Source organism: Acinonyx jubatus, chromosome D1, assembly GCF_027475565.1.
Source record: "Acinonyx jubatus isolate Ajub_Pintada_27869175 chromosome D1, VMU_Ajub_asm_v1.0, whole genome shotgun sequence".
In the NCBI taxonomy this organism is placed as follows: Eukaryota; Metazoa; Chordata; class Mammalia; order Carnivora; family Felidae; genus Acinonyx; species Acinonyx jubatus.
Window position 1 is genome coordinate 80,073,168 of NC_069390.1, and position 17,548 is coordinate 80,090,715.

Genomic DNA, 17,548 nt, shown 5'->3' on the forward strand with positions numbered 1-17,548 from the left:
GATCATGCTTTTTCACAGCCAGTGTGCACGAGTCTCACTAAGAGCACAGAGAGCAAGCACACCCCTACTGAAAGACACAATAGCAGGATGCAGGCAGCACACATAAGAGGCTCCCCTAAAGTGCCAGGTTCTGGTGAACAGGGAACTCTGCACTGTAGGGCACTGCAGAACCTCTGCCTCATAAAGTCATCACTTTAAAGGCAGAGAACAAAACCTCTGGGACAAAGCAAAGGCAGTCATAAGAGGGAAGTATATAGCAATCCAGGCCTTCCTAAAGAAGGAAGAATGTTCTCAGGTACACAACCTACCCTTACACCTTAAGAAGCTGGAAAAAGAACAGTAAATAAAACCCAAAAACAGCAGAAGACAGGAAATAATAAAGATTAGAGCAGAAATAAACGCTATCTAAGCCAAAAATACAGTAGAACAGATAAATAAAACCAGAAGCTTGTTCTTTGAAAGAATTAATAAAATGGATAAACCACTAGCCAGTTTGATCAAAAACAAAAAGGAAATGACCCAAATAAATAAAGTCAAGAATGAAAGAGGAGAGATCACAACCAACACAGCAGAAATTCAAAAAATAATAAGAGAATATTATGAGCAATTATACGCCAATAAAATAGACAATCTGGAAGAAATGGATAAATTCCAAGAAACATATAAACTACCACAACTGAAACAGAAAGAATTAGAAAATTTGAACACATGCATAACCAGTAAAGAAATGGAATTAATAATCAAAAATCTCCCAAAAACAAGAGTCCAGGGCCAGATGGCTTTCCAGGGGAATTCTACCAAACATTTAAAGAAGAGGTAACACCTATTCTCTTGAAGGTGTTCCAAAAAAATAGAAATGGAAGGACAACTTCCAAACTCTTTCTATGAAGCCAACATTACCTTGATTCCAAAACCAGGCAAAGACCCGACTAAAAAGGAGAACTGCAGACCAATTTCCTTGATGAACATGGATGCAAAAATCCTCAACAAGATGTTATCCAACTGGATCCAACAATACATTACAAAATTATTTACCATGACCAAGTGGGATTTATACCCGGGATACAGGGCTGGTTCAATATCTGTAAAACAATCAATGTGATACATCACATCAATAAAAGAAAGAACAAGAACCACATGATCCTCTCAATAGATGCAGAGAAAGCATTTGACAAAATACAGCATCCTTTATTGATAAAAACCCTCAAGAAAGTAAGGATAGAAGGATCATACCTCAATATCATAAAAGCCATATATGAAAGATCCAATGCTAATATCATCATCAATGGGGAAAAACTGAGAGCTTTCTCCCTAAAGTCAGGAACAAGACAGGGATGTCCACTCTCGCCACTGTTATTCAGCATAGTATTAGAAATCTTAGCCTCAGCAATCAAACAACACAAAGAAATAAAAGGCATCCAAATCATCCAGGAGGAGGTTGAAATTTCACATGAGTTTAGCAAAGTTGCAGGATATAAAGTCAGTGTACAGAAATCAGTTGCATTCCTATACACCAATAATGAAGCAACAGAAAGAGAAATCAAGGAATTGATCCCATTTACAATTGCACCAAAAACCATAAAATACCTAGGAATAAATCTAACCAAAGAGGCGAAAAATCTATACCCAGAAAACCATAGAAATCTTATGAAATAAATTGAAGAAGACACACACAAAAAAAGGAAAAAAAAAGTCCATGTTCCTGGGTAGGAAAAACAATATTGTTAAAATGTCAATACTACCCAAAGGAATTTACATGTTGAATGCAATCCTTATCAAAATAACACCAGCATTCTTTACAGAGCTAGAACAACCAATCCTAAAATTGATATGGAACCAGAAAAGACCCTGAATAGACAAAGCAATCTTGAAAAAGAAAACCAAAGCAGGAGGCATCACGATCCTGGACTTCAAGCTGTATTACAAAGCTGTAATCATCAAGACAGTATGGTACTGGCACAAAGACAGACACTCAGATCAGTGGAACAGAATAGAGAACCCCCAAATGGACCCAAAAACATATGGCCAACTGATCTATGACAAAACAGGAAAGAATATCCAATGGAATAAAGACAGTCTTTTCAGCATGTGGTGCTTGGAAAACTGGACAACGATATGCAGGAAAATGAACCTGGACCACTTTCTTACACCATACACACACACACACACACACACACACACACACACACACACACAAAACCCTCAAAATGGATGAAAGACCTAAACATGAGACAGGAAGCCATCAAAATCCTTGAGGAGAAAGCAGGCAAAAACCTCTTTGATCTTGGCCACAGCAACTTCTTACTCAACGCGTCTCCAGAGGCAAGGGAAACAAAAGCAAAGATGAACTATTGGGACCTCATCAAAATAACATCTTCTGCACAGTGAAGGAAACAATTGGCAAAACTAAAAGGCAACTGATAGAATGGAAGAAGATATTTGTAAGTGACATATCAAATAAAGGATTAGTATTCAAAATCTATAAAGAACTTATCAAACTCAACACGCAAAAAATAAATAATGCAGTGAAGAAATGGGCAAATACATGAATAGACACTTCTCCAAAGCAGACATCCAGAGGGCCAACCAACACATGAAAAAATGCTCCACATCATTCATCATCAGGGAAATACAAATCAAAACCACAATGAGATACCACCTTATACCTGTCAGAATGGCTAACATTAACAACTCAGGGAACAACAGATGTTGGCAAGGATGCAGAGAAAGAGGATCTGTTTTGCACTGCTACTAGGGATGCAAGCTGGTGCAGCCACTCTGGAAAACAGCATGGAGGTTCATCAAAAAATTAAAAATAGAACTACCTTATGACCCAGCAATTGCACGACTAGGTATTTATACAAGGGATACAGGTATGCTATTTCAAAGGGGCACATGCACTCCAATGTTTATAGCAGCACTATCAACAATAGTCAAAGTATGGAAAGAGGCCAAATGTCCATCGAGGGATGAATGGATAAAGAAAATGTCATGTATATATATACATATATATATATACACACACACACACACACACACACAATGGAGTATTACTCATCAATCAAAAAGAATGAAATCTTGCCATTTGCAACTACATGGATGGAACTGGAGGGTATCATGTTAAGTGAAATTAGTCAGTCAGAAAAAGATAAATATCATATGACTTCACTTATATGAGGACTTTAAGATAAAACAGATGAACTTAAAGGAAGGAAAACAAAAATAATATAAAAACGGAGGGGGACAAAATATTACAGACTCTTAAATATGGAGACCAGAAGGTTGTGGGAGGGGGGATGGGATAAATGTGTAAGGGGCATTAAGGAATCTACTCCTGAAATAATTGTTGTAGTAACTTGGTTGCTAACTAACTTGGATGTAAATTTAAAAAATAAATTAATTTTAAAAAAAGGAATGGTAAACAGAGAAAAAAATAAATAAATGAAGGCAGAGAACATAGCTCACATTAACACACAAAGTCAGAGAAAGATGGATGAATTGAGTAAACAGAGGAATTTGTCCCAAATGAAAGAACATGACAAAATCATAGCATGAGATCTAAGCAAAACAGAAATAAATAATATGCATGACAGAGAATTTAAGGTAATAATCATAAAGATACTAATTGGACTTGAGAAAAGAGTGAAGGATATAAGTAAGACCCAGATGAAAAACTTAATAAATGAAATTAAAAATACAATAGATGGGATGAACAGTAGGATTCAGGAAGAAGAAAAATGTATCAGTGACCTGGAGGTTAGTTATGGAAGGCAATCAAGCTGAACAGATAAGACATCCATATCTAGGAGGCACAGAGAACCCCCAACAAAGTCAACAAAAGCAGATCCACACCAAGACCTATTGTAATTAAAATAGCAAAATGAAAAAAAAAAAAAGTGAAAGAAAGCAAAAATATAATGATAAAGAAAAAAAAAAGCAGAAAGACAAAAGAAGAAAATACCATACAAAGAAAACCCCATAAGGCTATCAGTGGATTTTTCAGCAGAAATTTTGCAACCCAGAAAGGAATGCCGGGATATATTCAAAGTGCTGAATGAGAAAAATCTGCAGCCAAGAATATTCTATACAGCAAGGCTATCCTTCAAAACAAAGGAGGTATAAAAAGTTTCCTAGACAAACAAAATCTAAAGGAGTTTTTGACCATGTTCCTTGCAGAGCAAGAAATATTAAAGAAGACTCAGTACAAAAGCAAAACCAACAATATGGAACTAGGAAACTCAAGAGAAGTTAAAAAATGAATATTTCTGTAAAAAAAAAATCAAAGGAACTCACAAAATAAAAGGATGCAAAATATGAGACCATGTACCTAAAATGTGGGGAAAAGAGGAATAAAGAATGGGCTTAAACTGAAGAGACCATCAACCTAGTATAGACTGCTGTATGCAGAAGATGTTATATTCAAACCTAATGGTAACCGCAAATCAAAAACCACAAATAGATATGCAAAGAATAGAGAAAGAAATCCAAATATATCATTAAAGAAAACCAGCAAACCATGACAAAGAAGAATAGAAGAACGGATCAGAGAAAAACTACAAAAACAACCACAAAACAGGTAATAAAATGACAATAAATACATATCAATCAATAATTATTTTGAATGCAAATGGACTAAACGCTCCAATCAAAAGACATGGATGAAAAAACAAGGCCCATCTATATGCTACTTACAGAAGACTCATTTTGGACCTAAAGGCACACCTACAGATTGAAAGTGAAGGAGTGAAGAAACATCTATTATGCAAATGGATGTGAAAAGCAAACCAGAGTAACAATATTTATGTCAGACAAAGTGGACTAAACAAAGACTGTAACAAGAGACAAAGGACAGTATATGATAGTAATAAACGGGACAATTCAACAAGATAGAACAATTATAAATATTTATGCACCTAATGAAAGCACTAAAATACATGAAACAGTTACTAACAAATTGATAGTAATGCAATAATAGTAGGGGATTTTAACACCCCACTTATATCAGTGGACAGATCATCCAACCAAAAAATCCACACAGAAACAATGACTTTGAAAGGCACATTGGACAAGGTGGATTTAAGATATATTTAGGACAGTCTATCCTAAAAGAGCAGAGTACACATTCTTTTCAGGAGCACATGGAATATTCTCCAGAATAAATATTAAGTCACATATTAGGCCACAAAACAAGTCTCAACAAATTGAAAAAGAGTGAAGTCATACCATGTAACTTTTTGGATCACAATGCTATGAAACTAGAGACCAACCATAAGAAAAAAATCTAGAAATATTACAAATACAAGGAGGTTGAAGAACATCCTACTAAACAAGAAATCAAAGAAACAAAAAGTACATGGAAATAAATGAAAATGAAAACACAATATTCCAAAACCTTTGGGATGCAGCAAAATGATTCTAAGAGGGAAGTTTATAGCAATACAAGCCAATCTCAAGAAGCGAGAAAGATCTCAAATAAACAAGATAACCTTACACCTAAAGGAAGTAGAAAAAGAACTGCAAACATCACCAAAAGCCAAGAGAAGTAAGGAAATAATAAAGACTAGAACAGAAATAAATGCTATGGAAACAAACAAAAAACAGTAGAGCAGGTAAAGTCAAGAGCTGGTTCTTTGAAAAGATAAATAAAATTTATAATCATCTAACCAATATTGTAAAAAAAAAATGAAGAGAAAGGACCCAAAAAATTACAAATGAAAGAGGAGAAATAACAAACACCACAGAAATACAAACATTGTAAGAGGATATGAAAAACTATATGCCAACAAATTGGACAATCTAGAAGAAATGGTAAATTCCCGGCAACATATAATTTACCAAAACTGAAGCAGAAAGTAGAGAATTTAAACACATTGAATACTAGGAAGGAGGAGATTGAATCAGTAAACAAAAAATTTGAAGTTCCTTGACAGCTCAGTCTGTTAAGCATCTGACTCTTTCAGTTCATGTCATGATCTCATGGTTGTGAGATTGAGTCCTGTATCAGGTCCATACTGGCATTGAGCCAGCTTAAGATTCTATCTCTCCCCCTCCCTCTTCCCTTGCCCCACTTTTTCTTTTTCTAAAAAAACAAACAAACAAAACTAACAATAAACAAAAGTCCAAGAGCAGACGGCTTTATGGGTAAATTCTACCAAACATTTAAAGAAGAGTTACTACCTATTCTTCTCAAACTATTCCAAAAAAGAAAATAAGAAAGGAAACTTCCAGACTTATTCTATGAGGCCAGTATTACCCAGATCACAAGGCCAGACAAAGACATCACGAATAAAGAGAACTACAAGCCAATACCTTTGATGACCATAGATGCAAAAGTCCTCAACAGAAGACTAGCAAACAGAATCTAACATTTAAAAAATCATTCACAATGATCAAGTGGGATTGGGTGTATGCCAGTATGCAAGGGTGGTTCAACATTTGTAAATCAATCAACATGATACATCAATAAGAGAAAGAATAAAAACCATATGATCATTTCACTAGATGCAAAAAAAAAAAAAGCATTTGACAAGGTAAAACATCCATTTATAATAAAAGCCCCTCAATAGAGTAGGTATAGAAAGAACATAACTCAACATAAGAAAGCCATATATGAAAAATCCCCAGAGAACATCATCCTTAATGGGGAAAAACAGAGCTTTCCCCCTAAGGTTATGTGTAAGACAAGGATGTCCACTCTTAACACTTCTTTACAACATAGTGTTGAAAGTCCTAGACACAGCAATCAGACAACAAAATAAAATAAAATGCACCCAAATTGGTAAGGAAGAAATAAAACTTATACTATTTACAGATGACATGATACTAATATACAAAACCCTAAAGAATCCATCTAAAAACTCCTAGAACGAATGAATAAATTCAGCAAAGTTACAGGATACAAAATCAATGTGCAGAGATCTGTTGCATTTCTATATACTAACAATGAAAGAGCAGAAAGAGAAATCAAGAAAGCAATCCCATTTACAAATGCACCAAAAATAATGAGATACCTAGAAAAAAAAAAAAAAAACAAAGAGGTGAAAGACCTCAACTCTGAAAACTATAAACCACTGATGAAAGAAATTGAGGACAACACAAAGACATGGAAAGACATTCCATGTTCATGGACTGGAAAAACAAATATTGTTAAAATGCCTGTATTACCCAAAGTAATCTGCATATCTAATTCAATCCTTACAAAAATATCAACAGCATTTTTCATAGCACTAGAACAAAATATCCTAAAACGTATATGGAACCACAAAAGACCTCAAATTGCCAAAGCAATCTTGAAAAAGAAAAGAAAATCTGATGGTATCATAATTCCAGACTTCAAATTATATTACAAATTTGTAGTGATCAAAACAGTATGATACTGGCACAAAAGATAGACACATAGATGAATGCAACAGAATAGAAAACCCAGAAATAAACCCACATTTATATGGTCAATTAGTCTTCAACAAAGCAGGAAAAAGTACCCATTGGGAAAAGACAGTCTCTTCAATAAATGGTGTTGGTAAAACTGGATAGCTTCATGCAAAAGAATGAAACTGGGCCACTTTCTTTCACCCTACACAAAAAAATAAACTCAAAATGCATTAAAGACCTAAGTGTGAAACCTGAACCCATAAAAATCTTAGAATAGAACACAATCAGATAGGTCTCTGACATTGGCCTTAGCAATGTTTTTCTAGAAGTGTGTCCTAAGGCAAGGAAAATAGTAGCAAAAATACACTATTAGGACTATATCAAAATAAAAAGCTCATGCATAGGGAAGGAAGCAGTCACAAAACTAAAAGGTAACCCATGAAATGGGAAAAGATATTTGCAAATGACATATCCATTAGAGGGTAGTATCCAAACATCTATAAAGAACTGTTACAACTCAACACCCCAAAAACAAATAATCCAATTAAAATTGGGCAGAAGGCTTGAATAAACATTTTTCCAAAGAACACATCCAGATGGCTAACAGACACATGAAAAGATGCTCAACATCACTCATTATCAGGGATATGCAAATCAAAGCTACAATGAGATATCACCTCACACCTGTCAGAATGACTGCAGTAAAAAATTTAAGAAACAACAGGTATTGGCAAGGATGTGGAGAAAAAGGAACACTGATGCACTGTTGGTGGGAATACAAACTGGTGCAGCCACTCTGGAAAACAGTATGGAGGTCCCTCAAAAATTTTTAGATAGAACTGTACTACAATCTAGTAATCCCACTACTGGGTATATACACAAAGAATACAAAAACACAGATCCAAAGTGGCACCTGTACCCTGATGTTTATAGCAGCATTATCAACAATAGACAAATTATGGAAAGACCCCAAGTGTTCATTGACTGACTAATGGATAAAGAAGATGTAGTATAGATGATAGATAGATAGATAGATAGATAGATGACAGATAGATGATGGATGATAGATGGATAGACAAATGACAGATAAATAGATAGATGATAGATGATAGATAGATGGATAGATAGAGAGAGAGAGAGAGAGAGAGAGAGAGAGAGAGACAATTGGATATTACTCAGAGATCAAACCAAAAGAATGAACTCTTTCCATTTGAAACATCATGGATGGAGCTAGAGTGTATTAATGCTAAGTGAAATAAGTTAGAGAAATACAAATACCTTATGATTTCACTAATGTGGGATTTAAGAAACAAAAGAGATGAATATATGGGAAGAGGAAATAAATGAGAGAGGGAAGCAAATGATATGAGACTCTTAATCATAGAGAACAAACTGAGTGTTAATGAAGGGAGGTGGGTGGGGGATGGGCTAAATGGGTGATGGACATTGAGGAGGACACTTGTGTTGAGCACTGGGTGTTACATGTAAGTGATGAATCACTAAATTCTACTCCTGAAACCAAAACAACAAATAAACAAAGAACTTTTTGTGACCTTAGGTTAGGTAAAGATTTTCTAGTACAACCACAAAAACACAAAGCATAAAATAAAATCGATATGTTGTACTTCATCAACCTTAAGAACTTCTGCTGTTGGAAAAATGTTAAAACATGCCGTAAACTGACAGCAAATATTTGCCATTATCCTTCCTGAAAAAGGAGTTATATATAGAATATTAAAAAAAAAACTGTCAAACCTGAATAAGAAGACAATTTCATAAAAAATTGCTAAAATATTTTATTACTTCACCAAAGAAGATGTATAGATGGGTAACCAGCACTTGAAAGATGCTCAACATCATTAGTCATTAAAGAAATGCGACTTAAAACTCCCGTAAGATTCTACTACCTAATTATTATAATATCTAAAATTAGGAAGACTGACCATCTCAAGTGTTACAAGAATTCTCAGATGATGCCGTGAGGAATTTAAAGTGTGGTGTAACTGCTTGGAAATGGTACAACATCTCCTTTAAAAAGTTAAACATTAAGCATGAACATAAACCAAACGATCCAGTAATTAGTCCTAAGTACCTATCCAAAAGAAATATAAGCAAATATCCATAAAAAACTCTTTACACAATGTTGATAGCAGCTCTATTTGTAGTAGATCCAAGCTGAAAATAGCTCAAGCATCCACCAAAAGGTGAATGGATAAACAAGTAGTGGTATATACACTCAATGGAATACTATTCAGCAACAAAATGGATTGGATTATTTATCATTGCAACAATACAGATGAATCCCAGCTATGCTGAATGAAATAAACTAAACAGAAAGGATATATAATGTTATGATTTCATGTATATGAAGTTATGTTAAAGTTAAAACTTACTATGGGGACAGAAAGCAGATCAGTAATTGCCAAGGGATAAGGGTGTGATAAGAAGAGATTATAAGTAGAGAACACAAAGGAACACAGAAATACTTTGGGGGTGATGTATGCGTTGACTCTTTTGACTGTGGTAATAGTTTTGTGTCTGCACTCATTTGTGAGGACTTTTCAAAGTATGTGCTTTAAACCTGTGAACCTGTTATATAACTATCATACCTCAATATAGGTTTGTTTTTTTTAATGGTAGCTTCCCTTTGCCCTTAAAATAAAGAACAAATGTTTCCCATACTATACTAGGTCCTACATGATCTTGTTCCCATCTGCCTCTTTGGGCCACTCCTGCCCCTTTTATATGCTGTCATCGTAATTGGCCATTTGATTCTTTAAGGTTTTGTGGTCCTTCCCAACTCAAGGCCTTTGCAAATGCTATCCCCTCTCCTTTCCCCACTCTTAACTCCTGGTTAACTTCCTCTGATCCTTCAGTTCTCATCTCAAATATCACTCCCTCAGAAAAGACTTACTGATTCACCCTAAAATACTTGAGATTTATAACTTTCTGTTTTTTTTCCTTTTTAAAATTTGTCACAAACTTTACTTATATTTTAATACATTTTAAATTAATGGCTATCAACACTACTAAAGTATAATAATTTATATATATTATCTAGTTAATACTTTTGAAGAACTAGTTATATATATTTATAAAATTTTACATATAAAGAGATTAACTGCTTAAAATCACACACATAACAGTCAATGACAGTGACTTAAACTCAACCATCTCTGACTTGAAAGCATATAATCTTAAGTAATGATTAATGATTTTGTAATATTATATCCACTATGATATGGTACCAAAAGAAAGCTAATCTGGAAGTCAAAGTGCGATCTCTAAAGTGACAGTTGGTAAGTAGGTAGTATCTCTAGGCTGGCAGTCTAACTGGAAGAACCTAAGCTAACTTGTGAGGTATCTGACAGGTAAGCCAAAAATGGAAGTGGAAGGTCCAGAAAATGGCCCTGAAATTTGGAAATCAAGATCGCACCAAGAAGTTAGCTATAGGGGTGCCTGGGTGGCTCAGTAGGTTTAGTGTCCAACTCCTGATTTCAGCTTAGGTCATGATCTCACAGTTCGTGGCTTCAAGCCCCATGATGTGGGTTGTCCGTGCGGAGCCTGTTTGGAATTTCTTCTCCCTCTCTCTCTCTCTTTCACTCAAAATAAATAAGCAAGCTTATAAAAAGAAAAAAAGAAGTTAGCACTAAATCCTTGCAAGATAAGGGTAAGCATGATGTTATCCTAGATAGACATATTAGGCAGATTAACAAGGCAGAGATCCAGTAATTTAGTGCAAGATGTGAATCAAGACATCTCCAGGTCTAGGCAAAAACTCATGGAAAAGTTTAGAGATAAGAATATAGTAAGCATAACTTGGCACCCAATGCTAGAATGCTGGTTTGCATTTGTAAAATCTCTCCTTACCCCCAACAGACCTTTACTTCACTACTCCCTTACTACCCTTGCTCCAATTTGTGGACTTCTCAGCAGAAAGAATCCCCAAATTTGAAAATTTCAAATGTAGGAGTTACATAGTAGTAGAAGAGGAGAGAAGATAGATAAAGAGGCTGGAAATTGCTAGAAAACATTAATTAAATATTCAGTTATCTAAGTAATTATGTGTGAAATAGCCAGATATTATAATGTGAATCACATTCACAGTCTCATTTAGTTTTTCTTTTTACATTAAAAAAATGCATATGAGCTCATCTGATAGAGATTTGTCATTTGAATCGGTAGACAGGCTTTTGGTTAAATGACATTGCCACTTGACAGATAAAAAAAATCATGATATTCAAAATTCTTCAACCCCCAAGTGGCCTAAAGTACAGGGGTGTTCATAAACTATCTTTAAAAGGAGAGTATAATGTATTGCCTCCTGTCAGTGAGAAAGGACTTATCTTAAATCAAGAGCTGAAATACTGCCAGTGTCTAAGATATATTTATTTCTTTAAAGGAAGTGGATTTTAAGCCAAACTTCCCACCTGCTAGATTAGAAGCAGTAAAATCCAGATATATTAAAGATATTAGTGATCTGAATAGATTATAGTAATTTAACTAAATTTCATTAAACTTTGTAATTCTCATAAGATAATGCCTATTTGGATAAAGTATGTTTCACTTTCAAGTTTATCTTTTTATAGTATGTTTATCTTTGGAATTTAAATGGAATAAATATATTTCATTTTTATAGAAAATGAGCACTATTTAAATAATGAATAGAATTTTGTATTGACCATCTTGAATGGGTTTATATAACTCTTAAGGGCACTGTGTTTTCCAAACGCCTCAAGTTAGTTATCTCTCCTAGACATATATTACAAAATCAAAGTCTCTATTCCAAGTTTGGCTTGTTTCTAAATTTGTCTTCCTTATACATTATAAGGCAGGTTTGATGTATATTGAAAAGAATATGATGTTTTTAAACTAGTATCTTTATTGATGATAGTATGTAGTTATAAATTCATAAGCAATAGTCAGCAACCTAGAATCTAATCCAATTGTTACAAAGTTCAATGTTTTTAATAACTCAGTTCTGGGTAATTGGCAAGATTGAATACATACCTTAAAATAACATGAAGGAAGTAGACTAAACATATTCTTGTTTCTTAAATAGTTTAATATTATATTAACATGGAATACATTATTCTTTTCAGAACCTAAAAGACCTAATTTTAGGATTTTAAGTTCACTAGGGCCACTAGTTCTTATCAAAAGCTTGTTACTTCCTCTCCCAAAAGTCAATCCAAACTCTAGTGGCATAACAAATAAAATGACACTGACAGCTTCTATTTTACTTCAGGTTGCTTGAGGAGGTTGATGCATTAGTGATGTAATGGGTTATATTTCAGGAGCAAAAAAGGGAGAAAAGGACAAAAGTACTAATTAATTTTGAAATCCATATATTTCTGGGAGGATGAATACACAGGATAATATGATAATCCCAAATGTCAACCTTTCACTGAACTTCTAAAAATTTTTTTAATAATGCTTTAATTTTTCACCTTCATATAAGTCTCAAGGTCCACTTTTAGCAAAGGTCTCGAAAAAGCCCAAATGCAAACTCAGGTATCATGTTTTTATATTTAAAAAGTGCAGTGTGAGCAGCCCAGGTATCAGGTATCAGGTCTCATTTTCATACCCTTGCCGCACTGGTGGCACTGTAGAGAAACCACCATAAATCATCTCTTGGCTGTATACAATTAATTTTATGTTCTGCACTTGTCCTCCCGTATGTTTTTATGCTGTTTCTTTCTATATTTGATTTTTGAGGTCACTCTGGGTTTGAAGTAAAATACTCAAGCTTCATATTAAAATATCGCTAGGTGATATTATAAGTTTTAATAACCAATTTCAGGGTCACCTTTTCCCATAAGTTTTAAAATGAACTGTCAAAAAGTGTCAAAAAATAACCTTTAACTGCCTGACCCTTTTAAATATAAGAGGATATTAAGTGGGTTTATTGCATAATTTCTTAAAGGGTAAAACATTTCTACTATCACATATTTTCACAGTGATCCCTTTATCTTATTTATTATTACCTTGGAGGTGGTTTCAGACATCATCAGAGTTTTTTACTACTTACCTGATTTGCAGTAAAAGAGGCAAAAACCTTTTTTAATAATTTTCAGAATAGCTATTCTTCCAGACGGAAGTCTACGGATCCTAAATGCTTCTAAATCAGATGAGGGAAAGTACGTTTGCCAAGGGGAAAATGTCTTTGGTTCTGCTGAAACCATAGCTTCAGTATCTGTAAAAGGTAAGAAAATGTGGCTAACTGTGTTACAAGCATAGTTTCACAGCTTTGTCAGAAAGCAAATAAATACAATATGCATGTAAATTGTGTTTGCGCCTATGTGTGTGCATGCTTCTATTGATAAGATACACTACAAACATAGAACTAACACAGCCAAATTGTCCCTTCCATTATTTAGGAGACCATAAAGAAAGTAACACATTGTTGGTAGAAACTTAAATATTTTGCTTTCAACAAAATTTGTGAGAGGATAAAGAAATCTTTCTCAAGTTTTACTTGATGTCTCAAAATTTAAAAGTATTCCAACAGTATAAAAATATTTTCCTCTATCAAAATTAATTTTAACATCAATCAGTAATATTCCTTTGTCACCGTGGGACTGGGCAGAAAGGATAGCAGAGGACAGGAATGTGTGGTGTCTGAGTGTGCATCAGTTAAATGGTTACCTGACCTGCTCTTTGGTGCTTGCATCAATGGAATTTTTTATATACTGTCATTTTTTAGTGTTATAAATATTGTCACTTAAATGTTTCTGTTAGTTTTCTAGTTCTAAAGTGAACTAGATTTTGGCCTAGAACATTTTTTTGAGATTACATATCATTGTTTACTACTAAGAATATCTCATATGTTAGGCAGAAAAATCTCATCAATTGGCAAAGAAATATTTTTCACAACTGCCCTCTATCCTTGATTGATTTTTTCCATGTGGGCATGTATTATATAGTGAATCATGCTTTGGCTACAAAAAAGTAGAAATGTTTTCTTTTTCTTTACAAATAAAAGTGTCATTAAAATAGCCAGTACTCTGATATTTTAGAAAAGAGGCAAACATTAAGAGAAGGAAGGAACATGATTTAAATGATGTTTTCATTTACAGCATACATTATGGGAATCCAATATGTATGTAGCAGAATCAGTCTGCTAATCTGTGTCTTATTGTGCTATATAATGTTTATCATAATGAAGCAATGCTGGATTCACAGACTTTTTTGTAAGTAATATCAAAAAAGTTTTCTGTAAATCACAAGTTAAATGGAATATTTAGTTACCCAGAACATTCCAATTCTCACAATGTTTAAACTATAATATGCTGTGATGATCTGTCTTCTCTGATGAAGTCAGAATTTAGAAAGCCACATGGAATATCTGACTTTTAGAATGTTAATATTTACATTCATTTTCTCTCTGACTGCTTAAAAGAATGTTGCATATTAAAGGATCTTATCCGTGGTTAAGAATGATGTTTCATCAGGCTATGCTATTGCCAACAATAGAGCTAAAATAGGAAAATTAGCCTAATTTTTAATCATTTGTGTCAGTCTTCTTGAGGTATCTACAACCAGGAATCTAGGAAAAAAGACTAAATCAAAATCCTATCTCTATCACCTTCTACTTCATTTTAAAAAATCATATTTCAATTATTTGATCACTAGCTTAAATAACCCTTAGATGAATAGCAGTATTAGCCTTTATTGGTTCAAACTTATTTTAAACACAGTAAAAATGTATCTATTTTTAAATTTTTAATTGAATCCTTTAGTAATTAAACACACATTTTTTTCTCAAAAAATCTTCCATTCAATAATTTGCCTTTCTTTCTGGATCTACATTAAACCATCCACAATTTATCAAAATTATTTTATAATCAGCTAGAGAAGGGCATTTTCTATTCATAAAAGGGTTTTGTAGTGTATAAAGCAAATATAAGTTGGCATAGTTGTAGTACTATATTTCTGTCTGTGTTAAAATAGTAATTTGAGAGGAGCTGACTTCTATAACTTTTAAAGAAGTGAACTCACCTGACTTCTTCCTCCTTAGATATGGAACATATTTTATTGTTAAAAAAAATCCTTTTATTTATACTTGATGATCCTTGAAGGTAGACCAGGAGGTTACAACTTCTTTTTTTCTAATTTTCCTTCTTCTGGAATGCCAAATGCTGCTTATAGTTATGTATTTTCTTGTCTTTTTCATCCATGCTTACTTCTTAATAGGAATAGCAACTTTTAAACCATCAGTCTCCTACAAAAGCATACTAAAATGCCCTAGCATACAAAAAAAAGGTAATATTTCAATTAATAATAGTTTATTTAAAGATGTGTATCCAGAACAACTGCATTGTATAGATTCTTTGCTTAAGTTTTTCTCTATTATTTAAAATATAAAATACAGGGAAATACTATGTGTTGATTATGTTAATTAATGCATTTTTATTTCTATAGAACCTACAAGAATAGAACTTACTCCTAAAAGAACAGAGTTAACAGTGGGAGAAAGCATTGTCCTTAATTGCAAAGCAATTCATGATGCTAGTTTGGATGTCACTTTCTACTGGACACTAAAAGGACAGCCTATTGATTTTGAGAAAGAAGGTGGACATTTTGAAAGCATCAGGGCCGTAAGTTAATACACTTCTATTTGTCGAGTACTATAATTTTTAAAATTTACACTCAAATGTAAAACTTTATTATTTATGAAATGCTAAGGAAAAATAGGGAAAAAATATATTTGATTCAAACTCTTACTTTCTTTCATTATTATATGTTATGTCAAATTGAAAGTAATTTTGTAAAGCTCAGTAAGTAATTGGAAATACTTCATCATGCAAATCTGGTTTATTTCTCACTTTTATTTACTTGATTAATTTTGTCAACATTTACACATTACTTCTTAGAAGTTATATTGCTACATACTAGTGTTATTTAAAGCACTTTAAACAGTAAATATGATACAATAAATAAATGAAATAAGCCTGCCTATCCTACTCCTCAAGAAATAGTAATTTTGAAGATTCTTTAACTCCTCAAGGGAATTAAATATGAGCTTAAGCAGACCTTAAACATCAACCAATAGTCATAAATACATGTCAGCCTTAGACAAGGCATATTCATTTTTTGTCTACCAAGTCATTCCCTTGTAATATCTTGTCCTATATTACACAATTTTGTGGCAATCAACTAACTGAAGTGGGAATCTTTTGAGCCAAATGCTATAAAACATCAGTGTTCTCAACAGAGAAGTGAAAAAAGACCTTCTTCCCCCAAGTTCTTGTTTAAGATAAAAGAATGAAATAATGATGAAAGGAGAGAAGGATGATGGAAGTAGGGTAACAGAGAGAGATTTTGCCTAAAATATCCCTTTTATTTTGGCTGAAGAGGTGAATCCAAATGTAATTTATGCCTGAAAATCCAACTTAAAGTATTTCCTCAGGGCACTTCGGTGGCTCAGTTGGTTAAGCATCCGACTTTGGCTCAGGTCATGATCTTACAGTTCGTGAGTTCTAGCCCTACATTGTGCTCTATGCTGACAGCTCAGACCCTGGAGCCTGCTTCAGATTCTGTGTCTCCCTCTCTCTCTGCCCCTCCTCCACTCACACTCTGTGTCTCTCTCTCTCAAAAATAAATAAACATTTAAAAAAATTTAAATGTTTCCCCATACTTGTTAATATCCATTTATTCTTCTGTAAGCAGTTTGGGAAACACTAGAAAACCACAGCTGTGGTAAGAACAAATATATATATAAAACTCAGTTTATATTGAATTTTATTTTACAAGTAATATGGTACAGTGGGGAAAAAAAAAAAGTCCAGATCCAAAGTCAGAAATTTTCTGGATCCAGTCCCAGGTCAAGTCCTAATCAGCTTTGTAACAAAAAGCTAGCCACTTGGCTTTCCTGGGCAATAATCTCATAGACAAATGAAGTGAGTGGATTAAACCAGAAAATTTCTAATGTCCCTTCTCACTTTAGAATTTAATATTAGTAGAAGAATAAATATGAACTGTCTTTGTTACATTTGCCAATGTAACCAAAATTAAACATTTCCTTCTAAATGTTTCTTTTCATCCTGATTTACTTTGAAATTAATGGGAGAGATAATATATATAAGAAATAATTAATAACCACATCATTCACATCTAATCAAATAAATTAATTTTAATTATTAATGGTTATGTTATATGCAAATAATTTAGATCA

General features: G+C 33.5%; 1 protein-coding gene across 3 annotated transcripts in view; it reads left to right on the forward strand.

Moving 5' to 3' along the window:
- CNTN5 (contactin 5) overlaps window positions 1-17,548 on the forward strand; it is a 1,351,205-nt gene that overhangs the window by 1,183,216 nt on the left and 150,441 nt on the right. For all 3 annotated transcript variants that reach the window (XM_053203841.1, XM_053203840.1, XM_053203839.1), the window contains exons 15-16: window positions 13,449-13,576; window positions 15,796-15,971. In XM_053203841.1, coding sequence (XP_053059816.1) covers window positions 13,449-13,576; window positions 15,796-15,971 — 304 coding nt within the window. The remainder of the gene's footprint in view (window positions 1-13,448; window positions 13,577-15,795; window positions 15,972-17,548) is intronic.